Raw genomic sequence first — 17,506 nt, forward strand, 5'->3', positions numbered from 1 at the left:
CAAAAGACATTGAAAAAGAAAAAAAATGGAGAAAAAAAAAATCACCTTTCTGCAGGACAATTACTTAAAACACAAGGCCAAATATACACTGGAATTGCTTAGTTACTAGAGTTAGTTACAGTTTTGACTTCAAATCGTCTAGAAAATCTATGGCAAGACATGAAAATGGCTATCTAGCAATGATCACAAGCAACTTGACAGAGCTGTAAGAATAAAAAATATATTTAAAAAATAACATGCAAATATAGTGTGCTAATGGGTGAGAAAATATATTTAGTCCATTTTGATTTCAGGCTGTAAAAAAAAAATGGAATAAGTCAAGGGGTATGAATGCTTTCTGAGGGCACAGTATGTAATATACACATACACATTGAACGGAGTTGTGGGGTAGTCATGTAGCCTATCTTGTTGGTTTCATTTGGGTTACTGAAAGAGCCAAGGACACTATAACTAGCCTGTTACCACAATAAACATTCAGACTAGAGGTCTACACGGATCCACCTGTACCCAAACACTCAAGACCCGATCCAGGACCCATATGGATCTGGATCCAGAATTTGAAATAATGTCACGGGTCAGATCTGATTGTCACCGGTCACGGGAATGTGTAATTTTAACTGACTTGTCCGGAAGTACCAATACAGATCCGAACATGACTTCTGCAAGAAAGAAATAAAGAGTATAATTTATGCTGCTGCTTGTTGTTGGTCAATCATAAGTTACCAAAGCACCAATAGGCTACAGTCATAGAGCCTCCGTGTGGGGCAAAAGTTAGAAGATATCTAATCAGTTAATTAAAGAAGGATAGGCTACAATGACCAAGAGCCAACAGGTAGGCTGCTACTTTATATGCTGAATGGAGATGTGGTTTGTAACTGTAGGACGAGAATGCGCATGCAGCCTCAATTAGCCTAGCTAGCTAGCTTAACGCGCTTCTCCCAGTTTCATGCAGGCAAGGCCAGTATTAATGTTAATCATATTGGATGACACAACCTAGCTACGGCAGCTATTAGTCTACTATGGCGCAAGTTGGCTTGGTTTGTTACCTTCGCTCCCTCTCTCCTCCCAGTGTCACTTGCTCACACTCACAGTAGCCTACCCACAGCACAGCCCCTGCTAAGAGCGCCACCTTGCTCTACCTCATTCTTTAACAACTCCAGTTAATAAACCATCTTCAAAATGGACTTTTCTGCTGCTTCCCTCACTTGGATCGAAACGGCTCTGACCAGGTCTGGTTGTCCTTGGGTCCGTTCAGGAACAGGTCTCTATATTTAAAAAATTATACATTTATGCCTATGGAATCCAGATGGGAAAGCCCCAGGTCCATTTCGCAACGGGTCCAACGTTTTGGACCCGTTAAGGCCTCTAGTTCAGACATGCTGAACTTGTCAAAATAACCAACCCTTCCCCCTCACGACCTTATGACTCAAGGGACACTGTCTCAAAAGGCACTGACCTATCCCCTCCAAAAGTGTCCAGGGAGGGAAGCGCTGTGTTCGTAGGTGTGCAGCCCATGCAAATGAGCATGCAAGAGCTGAGCACCAGCTAACTGATCCCTGCATCTGTTTTTAAAAACCAATTCATTTTTAAATCTAATCCACAAAATAGTTCCGTGTAGGCCTTCTAACTGATGTGTGTTCCTGTTTATTGCACGCATGCACTGAAGTTCCTCTTGTCTAGCTAGTAGCTAGCCAGCCAGCTCTGTCAGTCAGACACGGAAGGTTGCTGTCAGCTCAAAAAAGGTCCCTTACGACTAGCATGCACATGCTCAGACTCACACGGTCATTGACCGCAGAAGTACAACTAGAAGACCGAGGCCAAGAACGGCCTTTCATAACGAAATAAAATGTTGTTGCCATACCTTCCACGAAGGCCTTGTACTTCCCTGCTTGGAAATACTCTCGTGCTTCTTTCCTGCTATTCTAGCTACACCATTATTGGATATTGTTGAATACGATACACTTGGAATAAACCAGCGAGTGGAGGAACAGGGGTGTGAGGAAAAAAACCTATGCATTAGCGTTCCGAAATAGAACATGTGACATGTATTCACCCAATGGACTGAACGTGTACCTTTTTGGCACTCCCCCTTCCCTTTCAGACCCGGTCCCTCCGGTACCCTTCCATGCGCCTGTCAAATCGGTACTACGGAACCTGTCATGGTCTCCATAGCAACACATAGGGATTTAACCCTTGTCCGGTTTTTATTGGCTCGTGCCTTTAAATTGGTAGCTATGTAGACAGCGCAGTGTTTGCAAATACCGTATGATCAAAAAGAAAGGGAGAGCAAAAAATAAAAGAATGTTGCATTGTTAAATATCTCATCTAATGAGGTCAGCATCAATTCTGAACAAATAAGTCAAAATTGGCATTTTCAAAATGATCATATAAAACCACAATTACATGCGAACTGTTCTTGTCTTCCACTCAATTATGGCAATACTAGTCCAAGGTAGAATTCAGGGGTGGGGGAAGGGTTGCAACCCCATGTTATATGTCAGAGGGTAGGGGCTGCAATGCATGCAAATGTATTCAAATGTCAGGGCTATCATAAATACAGTGCATGAAAATGCACTAGGCTCTGTGGCTCCGGGGCAATGTTGATTGGTCACAGATGTAATGGTCCATATGGTGCCATAAAATGTCATTTATTTTGGGAAACCTCATTATGGGGCATGTGTGGCACAGAACCTTATCCTTGACCTCAGGGGGCTGTGTACCATCAGACACCTATTTAAAGCCTCAGTGAGCTTGAACAGTTGCCAGATTCTCCATAATTTTTCTCTCATTAACCCAAACAACATTTCTGAATGAAATTTTCTATTCATCACCCTCCCTCATGCAAGCTACTGCTAAAAATAACATGTATTACAGTCAGCTTCAGAACAGCAAGTATTGTACATGATCATTGTGCTTGTGTGTTACATCTCCAAGGGACAGACAGGCTATTTCTTAAAAATCTAAAATGTTCGAAAGATGTGATTTTCTACCTTTCTTAAAAATACATCAAAGCCGTATCAACTTTGAATCGTGGGGCTGAGGCAAAATGTTGACCTATGATAATAATATGGACATAGACTTGATGAACTGCTAATGTTTCAGGGAGACCCTATTGTGTTTCCTGTAACACGAGGATGAAGTGTATTCATTGGCTTGCAAATGCTGAATAATTTATCAGAATATGACTTATTTGGTTGGACCATGAGTTAATTATCTGCTCTTTCATAGCCCCTTGATACCCAGCTCCCAGAACCTTCATAGACGGGACATTCCAGTAACTTGGTTATTCCCTAAAGACCTGTTATTATGAGCTGAAAAGTCAGGCAGCAGGATAATGCAATAGAATACAGTATCTCAAATGAACCATGATGAGGTGTGTTCAATACACCATTCTGGCTGACGAGAGTGAGTCTCAAAACTCATGTTTACACCATATCATGAACGATAATGGAGTGTGTATTATTCATGAGAATCATAATGAAATATTAATGATGGCTCCCTCAGTGGCAGGTAGCCTAGCGGTTAAGAGCGTTGGGCCAGTAACCGAAAGGTCTCTGGTTCAAAACCCTGAGCCGGCAAGGTGAAAGGAATCTGCTGTTCTGCCCTTGAGCGAGGCAGTTAACCCTGAACAACAACTGCTACCCGTATATAGGAGTATATATGTCGTCCTAGATCTGAAACTAAGCCGATATGGATGTATTTATATATACTGTTGTGAGTAGAAGAGTTGGAATTACATGTTAAAATAATAAAACATTTATAAATAAACAGATTCTGTGTTGTGGGACTGTTGTTGACCAGATGTGAGGAGTTCGTAGAGAATGGACTCATTGCATATGGAATGAGCTGCAGCAAGTATCACACTTCTCTGTAATCAAAATAATACAGCCACCTGCTGGTGGAAAAATAAGCTGCATTAATCAGCATGTGGTACCCTATCTCTACAATGATTACATTAAATCTACATGGAACACATAACCAACCAAAAGCAGAAATAAAAATCAGCATAATACAAACAAAATGTGATAAAAAATGGCTGAAGATAGTGTGCCTCTGTGATGGTATCTTACGACTACATAGCTCAAGATATGAAGTCTTAAAATGCCATCTCTGAGGCACACTATCTTCAGTCTGCTCTCACAGATTTGAGAGGTGGCCTAGTTGTTATTTCAATTAATAAACCTGAGATACTTACTGCCACATGTTCACTGAATGGCCTTGTATATAGTGAAAATGGCTGAAACCCCATGATGGGCTGGCGGTCTCCCTGAAAAGCTAACAGCTTCATAGCATTAGTGCATCAGGTGATGAGAAGAGAGGAGAGAAAGAGGGACTCTTGTAGATAAGTGAGTCATCTGTGGAAGGCTGGGACTGACTGACATTTGCTAACTTTCTTTTTCCTCTCTTTTCCCACCAGGATCATAGATTCAGAAGTCTGTTTCTGTATTCTCCTATAACAGATGGTCTTTCTGTTGTGTTTATTGTTATGGTAACAGAGACTTGAGGATGACTGTTATCAATGGGGTTAAACAGATGCAGATCATCTCCACCGAGAAAACAGCCTTGATGAAGGGGCCATATGTTACTGAGGTAAGAGCCTCCTTATTTCAATGTGCAACGGTAGGCCATTTATACTTATACTTTTGTCAATGTAGGCTACTTATATTCCAATATAGGGTAGATAGACGTTTAGGAACTTGTTAGTTTAATGGAACTTGTTACTTTAAAGTGAATATCTTTCAACTTCAATTTTGCAGTCCCTTGTATTATAGCGCAGTAGCTAAAGGGTGACGCATGAGTGATGCATGTTTTATTGAATGAGTGTCAAAGAGATCAGTGTGACAAAAGAAAAGTTTGAGAAATTCATTTAAACAATATTTCTGTGGTAGCGTAAGAATCCGGAAACAAAGTACAGTCCTACACTGTGTTGATAGGAGAGAGTCAATGATGAGGGACAAGGATTGCATTCCTGTAATAAGATAATTGTTTGGTATGAAAGCAGAAATAATGCCCCGTATGTATAGTACATACCAGACATATTTGACTGGTTAGTATAGGTTACAACTGTAACAGAAGTTGATATGGATGGGTAAAAGCATTTGGCCTGAACTCACTGTGAGCTCTGCTAGTCAGAATTCCACTCTGACTCTGCCAGTCAGTTTGACATGTCTGTTGGTCACTGTGCATCACCCATCAAACTAAAATGTCTCACATATCACAGAGGGTAGTGCTGTCCTCATAGCATATCTATTTTGGCTCTGCAGGTTACCCCAGAGTAAGCTCTTGCTCTCACCTGGTAATGTGTTGCAGACAGTAATCTTGTCTGGCATGGAGGGTCAAGGTTGCTACTGAATGTCCAGCTACATGGCCAGGTCATGGAGCCTGTAAATATACAGCATTTACAAGTTAGTCCTTATAGAAATATACCTATAAACTTAATATCTTATTCCATTAATGTATCAAAACTGCTATCACTATGCTATTATAACGCAATTACTAAATTATATGTAACAACATGTTAATGCAATGTTGTTAGCTACCAAACTGGATGATGATGAATGTAATTTTGATGATGACAATAAGTAATGATGATTATGGACATGACAGGGCTCTGTTTTCTATCAAGAAAATGAACAACAGTTTGAGTAACATCACAACATTATATTATTTAACGACACTAAGGTTTGAAGTTGCATGGCAGCTGAGGACTACCACTACACAGTACATGACAAACGATCAATCATTGTGCCTGTAAAATATGGCCCTTTAGGCTTTGGCTGTAAAGACAGCTTAGCTAGAGGTGGCACTGTGTTGGCTGGGAGCTTTGTGAAAGCTTGGTGTGAGGTATCTGACTAAACTCAACTCCATGGTGAACAATGTTTCTGCTGAACCACACCAATGGAGTTGAGCAAAGACCAGGCTTTGTGGAACTCAGCTCTGACTATATCAATTCACACATGGTCCATTCTTCAAAGACATCCAAAAATGGCAAATCTGCAGAATGTGCATGTGCCAACTGAATCTCAGATGACGTAAGCTTAGATTGTGTGATTTGATTGGACAATGAGCATTTGGAGACCTAGGCACATGCACATTCTCGCTAAGTTGCCATTTTCGAGAAACAGAAACGAGCAAAGAGTTGGTGATTGAAAAAGTATTGATTTCAGCAAAGATAGGCATGCAACTACAGAGGTACGAGGTAGATGTTTCATATATATATATATATATATTTTTTTAAGTATTGACCTTGGTCGAATCGATGTAGTCGGACCTGAATTCCACAAAGCCTGGTTTCTACTCAACGTTGTTGGTGGAGTTCATCAGAAACTTCCTTCACCGTGGAGTTGAGTTTAGTCAGCTAGGTGTGAGGTCTTCTGGCAGGATGCAAAGTGTTTGAAATGCCAATGTTAGGGGATGGACAGTGGGGGGACAGTCTGAGAGGTTACCAAAGGACAAACAGATACTACTTCACTAGACTATTACACTACGCTATACTACTTTATTGTACTACCGTCATCCCCAGTCCAGAAGAACTCAGAGGTTACCGTCTATTAAATAATGTATCCAGATGTGACTATTATTCCTGTATGGAAAAAGTTACATGGAAATTGGTTACTTTTAATAGGAAGAAAAACTGTTCATGTTAATTTGAGCAACATGTCTTTGGTTTGATCAGATAAAAAAAAATGTCTGTCTGTTGCTGTTCATACTTTGGTTAAGGACCTTGGACTTGTGTGTTGGTCCACAAGGGGGAGCCAATATGTTACAAACAGCTTCTGACCACAGATTTCATCTTGGTCATACTGACATAGAGGGCATGGCTTGTTGGGCCCAGTGAGTTGTAATTCTCAAAATGAATCTTTCGTTGACTGATAGATTCACTGCAAGAATGCGTTACTGAAAAAAAAGACAACATACTGTAAGGTCAACATCCATATAGTGTCATCCATGAAACTCGCAATGGAGTCCACTTAAACCAAGTAAAAACTGGACTCGTTTTAACTATGCTACTACTTTATGAATCCAACAAATACAATGTTGCTGTTTTGCAAAAGACATTCAAAAGATCAAAATAAGAATGACCCTTTAGAAAGCAAAAAAAGGAAGGAATGCAACGAAGGACAAAGACCATGTCATGTGTGTGTGTGTGGCTTTGTGGCTTTGTGTGAGCAAAGATGCAATAATAAGAATCAAACAGCTTTGCATGCTTCCTTGGCCAGCTGAAAAACATAAACACTATATATTCACCTGTGACTAAATACTATATTGACAAAAATCAGGACTGAAAACGTTCCTCACTGCTGGGTGAGGCAGTCATCTCAGTGTTATTCAGTCTGGATTTCCTCAAAGGGGTTTAAAAATAGATGGTAGGAAGGACATGGCTAATTGTTATCTTGAACAATGAGAATTCCTAAAGTAACACACTCTACAGTATATGTGGTTGTTTCCTGAATAGACGATCTTTCTGGTTTATCCTCAAATTATTTATTTATGCTTCAAAGTGACTCTACCCGCCTCGTTATGCCTCTTTGAATGTTCCTGAATGAAAGGGCTTGGGAGTGGCTTTGGAGTTGCCACTCGGACCTAAGTTTCCGTGTTTGTGCTAGAAATCCTCAGTTTGTTCTTCATTGTTGCATACTTCTTCAATGTGTCCTCCTGAATGTTTGTATTTTTAGGGAGTTTGGCTGTGTTGTGAGGAAGGATATTTGTATATTTAGTACGAAGCTTCAAAAGTTTTCACTGTGTTCTCGTGGGAATGGTTTGAAAAACAACATTCTAGTTGGTGTGTAAAAGAGCACTTTGCTGTCAGATGTGGTGCTATCCCGTACATTTCATACTATAGAACATCAATTAACAATAGTAAAATAAGTCATTGTTCCCAAAAATGTATATCCTGTCTATCCTCTAGTAGTAGCTGCCTGTTAGGCCTTTCGACAGCCACACAAACAGTGAGAACCTTTCACTCTCCAGGCATATCCGCAGGGTCCTACTCTGGGCCTTGTCTGAGCCTCAGCCCTGGCCTGAACATGAGCTGTAAGCCCCACTAGTTTTGCAAAGAGCAGATTAGGAGATGGGGTGTCTGCCTCATTTGAGGTGTGCTTGAATGACCTTACATAGTTCACACATTCATTAACACAATCCCTAGACATCCAATACAAATAAAAAGGATTTGTGCTGTCAAATTTACAGTGCCGATTAGGGACAAATACTCAATGTTCATCCTCAAATACAAATGATAATAATGTGCAGCACTGCTCCGTCTGGTTCAGTGGAATGGGAGTGTTGTGAATGCAAACAATGAGTTCACCTGAGGCGAGTGAACAGGAACCGCCCAGGCTGAACGCTACGACAGAGCTGTAACTGTTGGCTTTGATGTGGTGGTTTGGCCCATTCCGCGCAGACTCTAGAGCAGGGGTACATGCTGTCTAGACGTCCGCATGTTGATTTTGTACATCCACACCAGACGTGATCCAAGACACGTAGGTTGAAATATCAATACGAACTCTGAACTATATTAATTTGGGGACAGGTCGAAACACATGAAACATTCATTGACATTTCACTTGCTAGCTTGATATAAATGTTTACAGTACTCTCCCTGTCCTGCATCCTGTTGTCATGGGATATCATGGGATAAAAACACTGTTGTCATGGGAGAGTAAATACACATTTAATACGAAATAACAATAACGAGAAAAAATAACATGGCTATACATGGCTATACAGGGAGTACAAGTACTGAGTCAATGTGCAAGGGTACGAAGTATGCTAATTGAAGTAGGGGTAAAGTGACTGCTGCAACCTAGACTCAGGAGTAGACATAACATAGTAAATGTAAAGCCAGGACACTCCATGTTACATTTCATATGTGTCACGAACCGGCTTGAAGCCCGTAACAAAAAGGGAGACGTGGAGATAAGGAATAACAAAGATATATTTATTAACTGAGGTAACCTTTAACCTATATACAAATAAACAATGGTGTGTGTATTCAGTAATCAGTAGTGTCAGTGAGTGGTTGCGTGTATAGATGTGATAATGAGGAGTGTTGCAAGATGCCAAAGCAAGCCACAAAAATGCCACAACCAAAATCAAACAGTGTTTCTGCATGGAGAGAGTCTCCTCAATGAATGGGGAAAAGGTGTATTTTAAATCCGGAACACACCTGGGCCCAGGTGTATCCCATTTCGCTGACAACCTTCCCAGCTCCGCCCACCGACATCCTATTAAGGAATGTCTTTCTTTTGGTGTTTTTCAGTCAGTAGAAAGGCCTCTTCAGTCTCCTAAGTTTTCATAATTTTGACCTTAATTGCCTACTGTCTGTAAGCTGTTAGTGTCATAACTACCGTTCCACAGGTGCATGTTCATTCACTGTTTATGATTCATTAAACAAGCATGGGAAACAGTATTTAAACCCTTTACAATGAAGATCTGTGAAGTTATTTAGATTTTTACGAATTATCTTTGAAAGACAGGGTCCTGAAAAAGGGACGGCTCTTTTTTTGGGTTGCTGAGTTTAGGTGGAAAATGCTAATGTTGGCTAGGTGGTTAACATTAGCTTGGCTAGGGGTTAAGGTTAGGATTAGGAGTTAGGTTAAAGGGTTACGGTTAGGATTAGCTAACATATTAAGTAGTTGCAAAGTAGCTAAAAAGTAGTAAATAGTTGCAAAGTTGCTAATTAGCTAAAGTAGTCCGTGATGAGATTCAAACACGCAACCTTTGGGTTGCTAGACATTTACATCATACACCAATCCATCCACCCTACTTTTGTGTTCGCCTTAACCTTCTGTCTTATGTAACCATACTAATTACATTTATTATGTAACATCTAGTCTATGAGATCAGGCTGAGTGACTAGGCAACAGGATAGATAAGCGACAGTAGCAGCGGCATACAGTATGTGGTGAGTGTGAACATGTGTGAGTATGTGTGGCATCAGTGTGCATGTTGTGTGTGTTTGTTAGGGTGTCAGTGTAAGTGTGTTTGAGTGTGTGGGTATAGTCCGGTGTGTGTGCATAGTCTGGTGTGTGTGCATAGTCTGGTGTGTGTGCATAGAGTCTGTGCAGGAGAGTTAGTGAAAATAAATGGTCAGTGCAGGTAGTCCGGGTAGCCATTTGATGATCTATTTAGCAGTCTTGTTTAGCAGTCTTATGGCTTGGGAGTAGAAGCTCTTCAGGGTCCTGTTGATTCCAGACTTGGTGCACTGGTACCTCTTGCCATGCAATAGCAGAGAGAACAGTCTATGGCTTGGGTGGCTGGAGTCTTTGAAAAACGTTAGGGCCTTCCTTTGACGCAGCCTGGTTTCTAGGTCCTGGATGGCAGGGAGCTCGGTCCAGTGATGTACTGGGCCGTACTGTAGTGCCTTGCGGTCAGGTGCCTTACACTTGTCATACCAAGCAGTGATGCCGTCAGTCAAGATGCTCTCAATCGAGGAGCTGTAGAACTTTTTGACGATCTGCCCCCTGAGTGATGAGACAGTGTTGTGCCCTCTTCACAACTGTGTCGGTGTGTGTGGACCATGTTAATTCCTTAGCGATGTTGACACCAAGCAACTTGAACTTCTCAGCCCGCTCCACTATAGCCTATCGATGTGGATGGGGGCATGCTTTCCCCTCCATATCCTGTAGTCCACAATCTGCTCCTTTGTCTTGCTGACATTGAGGGAGAGGTTGTTGTCCTGGCACCACACTGCCAGGTCTGACCACCTCCCTATAGGCTGCCTCATCGTCATTGGTGATCAGTCCTACCACCGTTGTGTCATCCGCAAACTTGATGATGGTTTTATAGTCGTGCGCAACCACGCAGTCGTGGGTGAACAGGATGTACAGGAGGGGACTAAGCACACACACCCCTGAGGGGTATCCATGTTGATTATCAGTGTGGCAGATGTGTTGTTTCCTATAACCTCACTGCATGCAGGTGGCCCACCAGTAAGTCCAGGATCCAGTTGCAGAGGGAGAAGTTCAGTGCCAGGGTCCTGAGCTTGGTGAGGAGCTTTGGAGGGGACTATGGTGTTGAATGCTGAGCTGTAGTCAATGAACAGCATTCTTACATTCTGTAGGTATTTGTTTTGTCCAGGTGGATGAAGGCAGTATGTTGTGCAATAGAGATTGCGTCATCTGTGGATCTCAATCACATATCTCTTATTTTATTTGTGGGTATACTTGGGAACATATTTCCTAAATTATTTTTTGTTGTTGCTGATTTCCTGTCTTTTTTTTTTTTTTACCCAAAACGAAAATGTTTATATTTATTTTATTTTTTACTTTGGGGGCCAAAATAAATCACTCTCAGGCTGGTTTTGGCCCGCGGGCCACCTGTTTCCGAAACTGCTCTAGAGTTTACAAGAAATCTGAGGCACTTCCCAAAGAAAAAAGTTAACATGGCATTTCTTACATGATACCACACCAATCTGATCCAGGCTTATAGTGTCATTTTAATATCTGCGTCTATTCCCACTAAGTGCTGTATATGGGTGATTTCTACAGAAGTGATGCAAATTGCAGTCCCATCCCCAAAATATATATTTAAAAAAGCTTGAGACATTTTTTGATCATGATATGTCCTAATTCAATCCAAGGCAATAACAACAAAATTATTACTTGTTAAAAAAATATATTTTTCTGAATAATAGTATTAGTATAAAATATAATTTCCCAAATAAATGTTCCATGCAATATAGCTCAGTATTTGAATAATTTATACAGACGTTTTTGCTTATCTTTAACAATGGAGTCAATAATTTCAGACCCCACACTGTCTACCTAACGTGTTGGAAGACACAGGTTGGGAAAAATAGGATACAGTAGCTTCCGAAAGTATTCACCTGCAGTGACATTTTTCCTATTTTGTTGTCTCACAATCTGGAATTAAAATAGATTTTTTTTGGAGGTGTTATCATTTGATTTACACAACATGCCTACCACTTTGAAGATGCAAAATATTTTTATTGTGAAATAAGCAAGAAATAAGACATAATAACTGAAAACTTGGGCCGACGTAAGTATTCACCCTCCCAAAGTCAATAATTTGTAGAGACAGCTTTTGCAGCAATTACAGCTGCAAGTCTCTTGGGGTATGTCTCTATAAGCTTGGCACACCTAGCCACTGGGATTTTTGCCCATTCTTCAAGGCAAAACTGCTCCAGCTGCTTCAAGTTGGATGGGTTCCGGTGGTGTACAGCAATCTTTAAGTCATACCACAGATTCTCAATTGGATTGAGGTCTGGGCTTTGACTAGTGTTGCTTTAGCAGTATGCTTAGGGTCATTGTCCTACTGGAAGGTTAACCTCTGTCCCAGTATCAAATCTCTGGAAGACTGAAACAGGTTTCCATCAAGAATTTCCCAGTATTTAGCGCCATCCATCATTCCTTCAATTCCGACCAGTTTCCCAGTTCCTGCAGATTAAAAAAAGATGCTGTTCTCGGGGTGATGAGAGGTGTTGGGTTTGCGCCAGACATAGAATTTTCCTTTGATGGCCAAAAAGCTAAATTGTCGTCTGACCAGAGTACCTTCTTCCATATGTTTGGGGAGACTCCCACATGCCTTTTGGTGAACACCAAACATGTTTGCATATTTCTTTCTTTAAGCAATGGCTTTTTTTCTGGCCACTCTTCCGTAAAGCCCAGCTCTGTGGAGTATACAGCTTAAAGTGGTCCTACGGACAGATACTCCAATCTCTGCTGTGGAGCTTTGCACTTCCTTCAGGGTTATCTTTGGTCTCTATGTTGCCTCTCTGATTAATGCCCTCATTGTCTGGTCCGTGAGTTTTGGTGGGCGGCCCTCTCTTGGCAGGTTTGTTGTGGTGACATATTCTTTCCATTTTTTAATAATGGATTTAATGGTGCTCTGTGGGGTGTTCAAAGTTTCTGATATTTTTTTATAATCCAATCTGTACTTCTACACAACTTTGTCCCTGACTTGTTTGGAGAGCTCCTTGGTCTTCATGGTGCCGCTTGCTTGGTGGTGTTGCAGACTCTGGGGCCTTTCAGAACAGGTGTATATATATCGAGATCATGTGACAGATCATGTGACACTCAGATGGCACACAGGTGGACTTTATTTAACTAATTATGTGACTTCTGAAGGTAATTGGTTGCACCAGATCTTATTTAGGTGCTTCATAGCAAAGGGGGTGAATACATATGCACACACCACTTTCCGTTTTTTAAAAAAATTTTATTGTTTGAAACAAGTAATTTTTTTCATTTCACTTTACCAATTTGGACTATTTTGTGTATGTCCATTACATGAAATCCAAATATAAATCCACTTAAATTACAGGTTTTAATGCAACAAAATAGGAAAAATGCCAAGGGGGATGAATACTTCTGCAAGGCACTGTACAAATTAGCATTCCTTTCCAACCCCCAATCTGCACCACTTCTGTAGCCATATTATGTCAGCGAGTGTTAGATTTAAACCTCTGTGGGTTGACAGGTTTAGAGAGAGTGAGACAGAGGCTGCCCAGGTTTACACTACTGCATGACTCAGAGAAAGAATGAGAATGGACGTAGGAGGTAATTTGCACATCTGAGAGAAGCAGAGAAATGAGAGCAACAGCACGGAGACCCAGCCTCTGACAGCTCAACCTCAAGTGTCTTTGAGCCCAAACCAGCTAGATCCTGAGTGTACTGGCAGGCGCACGCTGCCTCACACTTGTAATGCTTTAATAATGCATCATCATCCTCCATGTAGACAAAGGGACTCAGTGTGTGATAGCCTGGCTCGCTTCCCCTTTACAGCCAATGTTAACTGGTAGCTAGCTTACAGGGTTTTCACTACCTTCTTCATTTGATAACCACATAGAGCCATAGATATCATATGTAACATTTATTACACGATGGGGATAAATATTCCTTCATATTAAATAGACTTGTGTCACATCTTGGTACATTTGGTTTTAACAAAAAAAATGCTACCTAAATAGATTCAACTTGACAATTTTCCTGGTAGGTGGAGGGTCAGCCAACAGGCAGTACAGTAGAGTACAGTAACGGTATAGTAGCTGACTGAGCCCTGTGAAGAGGAACCTATCCTAACTCTGGTCACTGCAGCCAGACTCTACCCTGTGTTGGCTTGGCCTACAAGGCTCAATGATGCTTCAATGACTTTTGAAAACAGGGGGCTCGCCTCTAATCGTGGTTGACAGTATGTTTTTCTATTTTGCACTGTTCCAGGAGGAACTGCCGTGTGACGTTTTCCTAATTGGACATAATGAACGAGGGAAAGGGATTTCAGAGGCATCCGTCTGAATAGCTGTGATGTGTGTCTGAGCTTATAATGAGCTGACTTTTCTTCTTCTTTCTTCTTCACAGGTTAATCCTCTCATAGCACACTATTACTGTGTTCATAAAGAGTTCACAGTTTTGAATTATTCTCAATTCTAGGGCTCTCGGACTCCACTTCTGTCACGCCCTGGCCTTAGTATTTTGTGTTTTCTTTATTATTGTGGTTAGGCCAGGATGTGACATGGGTGATTATGTGTTTGTCTTGTCTAGGGGTTTTGTAGATTGATGGGGTTGTGTTCAGTGTAGTATTCTAGGTAAGTCTATGGTTGCCTAGAGTGGTTCTCAATCAGAGGCAGGTGTTTATTGTTGTCTCTGATTGGGAACCATATTTAGGCAGCCATATTCTTTGGGTTGTTCGTGGGTGATTGTTTCCTGTCTCTGTGTTTTGCACCAGTTAGGACTGTTTTGCCATGTTTTCTTATTTTGTATATGGTTAACATTATCAACTTTATTAAAGATTTTCAGCCATAACCAAGCTGCATTTTGGTCCTCCTCTCCTTCCCAGGAAGATAACCGTAACTTCAAGTCAGAATTACAGGTATTTGTTTGGTTAAGCAAATAATGTGTCCAACCAAAACCATATATGAGTGGACACTTGTGTGAATGTAAAACGTTTTCATAGACCAGTCCCAGGCCATTCTGACTGGTATTTATTTCTAAATTCTAATTAACATGCTTCATTGTGGGCTGATATGCGTAAATATTTGTCCACTCCTCTACATTCGAAACCAGAAGTAACATTCAATATATCAATTAACAGTTAATGGTTCATTGTATAAACCTTCTAATACAGATGTTTGTATACTTTTTGAGGTGATTGCCAGCAGCGAAATGATTGCAATTGTAACTATGGCAAGAAAGACTAGCTGCTCTCAGTATCCAGGGTATTCCTCTTTTTTTAATGGGTTTGTATACAGCTAGTCCCATGGAAACCTGCTGACCACATACATTAAACTGACACCATTGCTTTTTATATAAATATGTCATTAAAGGGACCCTGCAAAGTGCCATTGTTTCCAGGCACTGATAAAGTAGTCTTACTAACTGCATCGATATCAAGAAACAGTGACCAACACACAGAATGGAGGGAAAGAATGTAATCAACCACACCCTACTATAGAAAGATAAGTAGGAACAATGGAAAAGGGAATGTGAACGGTATACATTTACAATAAACCCCCATATTTCTGAATGACCCTACTGTTTCTTACTGTTGAATTACTGTGGGATTAAACACATTTAGAGCTCCCCAAATCCCTTCCCCTTCCACATGGGTCAGGCACCTTAATCACAGTGGGCTTAGGGGCCCTGTGGCACTAAGGGCAGAGAGACCAGAGGCCCAGCAGAGAAAGGAGGATGTCAGCACTTTGGGAGGGAGAGCTAATGGCGCTCTCTGGCCTCCAGCCTGCCGGCCACATACATGCCCCATGGCAGGGACCACTGGACATAGTGGCAGCCCCAGCTTAATGGGCAGAGAGCAGCTGAGAGAGTGATAGGAAAGGGAGAAGAGGGTGGAGTGGAGTGAGAGAATGACCGTGGGTAAATCCTGAGGGGATTGGTCCTCTTACCATGCTCACACAAGTCAGTTAATTACCAAACTCTACTGGTCCACACCAGCTCAAACTCAATGACCGCTGTTGGAAGAAAGGGACCAAATGGCCAAGTATTTTTTTTTTTTATACCTTTATTTTACTAGGCAAGTCAGTTAAGAACAAATTCTTATTTTCAATGACAGCCTAGGAACAGTGGGTTAACTGCCTGTTCAGGGGCAGAATGACAGATTGGTACCTTGTCAGCTCTGGGATTTGAACTTGCAACCTTTCGGTTACTAGTCCAACACTCTAACCACTAGGCTACCCTGCCCGGAATGAGAGTGGTCCAACAAACTCTTTGGGCTTATTCATACAGCCTGAATGGCATCAAGTTTAGAAAGTTATTCAGGTCTATAAGAGAGAAGCAGAAAAATTATGCGTGAAAATTTGCACCACTCTATAATCTACACATCAGTCAGGAGAATAACATTGGTCACTCTCACATTTTCAGACAAGTCCTAAGGTTGCTAAGCTGCTTATCAAGAGAAAATGGCCATTTGTATTGTCACTGAAGGCTGGCAATGGTTTCCCCTCCTATTACTGTGGTGAGGAAGCTTGCATGAATTCAGATTACTGTTGCAAAACTACACCGACCCAGCTACGACTGGGCCGTTCCATGAAATGAGTGCCTTTTGCAACCCTTTGATATTTTAAGTAGACATTTGTGCACCAATATTGTGTTTTAAAAGCCTGTTATATTCAATGAAGTGTCGTTAATATAGACCACATGGAGAATTCAATTAATCAGATTTTTATATGAATAAATATTTGAATTATATATATATATTATATTCATTACAGTATATGAATTCAGCATTTTGACATGTTCCTCCGGGCACCCTCTGTGACTTCGAGGAAGATTTTAAGCCATTTAACCCCAAAATTTCACAACTTTTTCTTTGGATGTGTGACGTTCTGACCTTAGTTCCTTTGTTTTTGTCTTTGTTTTAGTATGGTCAGGGCGTGAGTTGGGGTGGGCAGTCTATGTTTGTTTTTCTATGTTGGTTATTGTGTTCGGCCTAGTGTGGTTCTCAATCAGAGGCAGGTGTCGTTAGTTGTCTCTGATTGAGAATCATACTTAGGTAGCCTTTTCAACCTGTGTTTCGTGGGTGTTTATTTCCTGTTTAGTGTTTTGTCATTCACCTTACGGACTGTTCGTTTGTTGTTTATTGTTTTTGTTCAGTGTTCATTTTGCTTCATTAAATTATGGACACTTACTACGCTGCACCTTGGTCCTCCTCTCTATCTCTAGACGACATCCGTTACAGGATGATTTAAGATGAAATCTTCAACCCTGTTACTTTATTTGGCAGAATGTTAAAATTAGGTGAAATTAAAATATTTATTTTCACCAAGTTACACAAAAAAGACACCGAATTGGCGGAACGACCCTACAGCTTTTGTAATTTACAACACACACGACATTAATAGACACATCTATCTGAGAAAAACCTTTCTATGTCTTACCCCATTGAGTAGAATCCATTGTATAGTTGAATAGCATGATTCACACCATTGAATACAGCCAAGACTTTGGCATTTAAAATGAGCACAAACATGTTCCCTAAAAAATGCCAAAATCTTTTCAGGTAGATCCATTTCCAATGATACTTGGACCCCAGA

At 41.0% G+C, this 17,506-nt stretch overlaps 2 protein-coding genes across 6 annotated transcripts in view; one reads left to right on the top strand and one right to left on the bottom strand.

Annotated features, from left to right (window-relative positions):
• The window catches only part of LOC118400182 (polyhomeotic-like protein 2), a 45,906-nt gene extending 43,730 nt beyond the window's left edge, over positions 1 to 2,176 (bottom strand). For 4 of the 5 annotated variants that reach the window (XM_035796764.2, XM_035796763.2, XM_035796762.2 and 1 more), the window contains exon 1: positions 1,862 to 2,028. The gene's annotated coding sequence lies outside the window, so the exon portion shown is untranslated. Of the gene's footprint in view, positions 1 to 1,861; positions 2,029 to 2,073 lie in introns of those variants that run through there. The other variant, XM_035796760.2, reaches the window with a different exon arrangement.
• A 2,315-nt stretch (positions 2,177 to 4,491) lies between these two features.
• The window catches only part of LOC118400183 (solute carrier family 2, facilitated glucose transporter member 1-like), a 54,291-nt gene continuing 41,276 nt past the window's right edge, over positions 4,492 to 17,506 (top strand). The window contains exon 1 of the mRNA XM_035796766.2: positions 4,492 to 4,590. Coding sequence (XP_035652659.1) covers positions 4,507 to 4,590 — 84 coding nt within the window. The 5' untranslated portion in view covers positions 4,492 to 4,506. The remainder of the gene's footprint in view (positions 4,591 to 17,506) is intronic.

Source organism: Oncorhynchus keta, chromosome 21 (genome assembly GCF_023373465.1).
Source record: "Oncorhynchus keta strain PuntledgeMale-10-30-2019 chromosome 21, Oket_V2, whole genome shotgun sequence".
NCBI classification, from domain to species: Eukaryota; Metazoa; Chordata; class Actinopteri; order Salmoniformes; family Salmonidae; genus Oncorhynchus; species Oncorhynchus keta.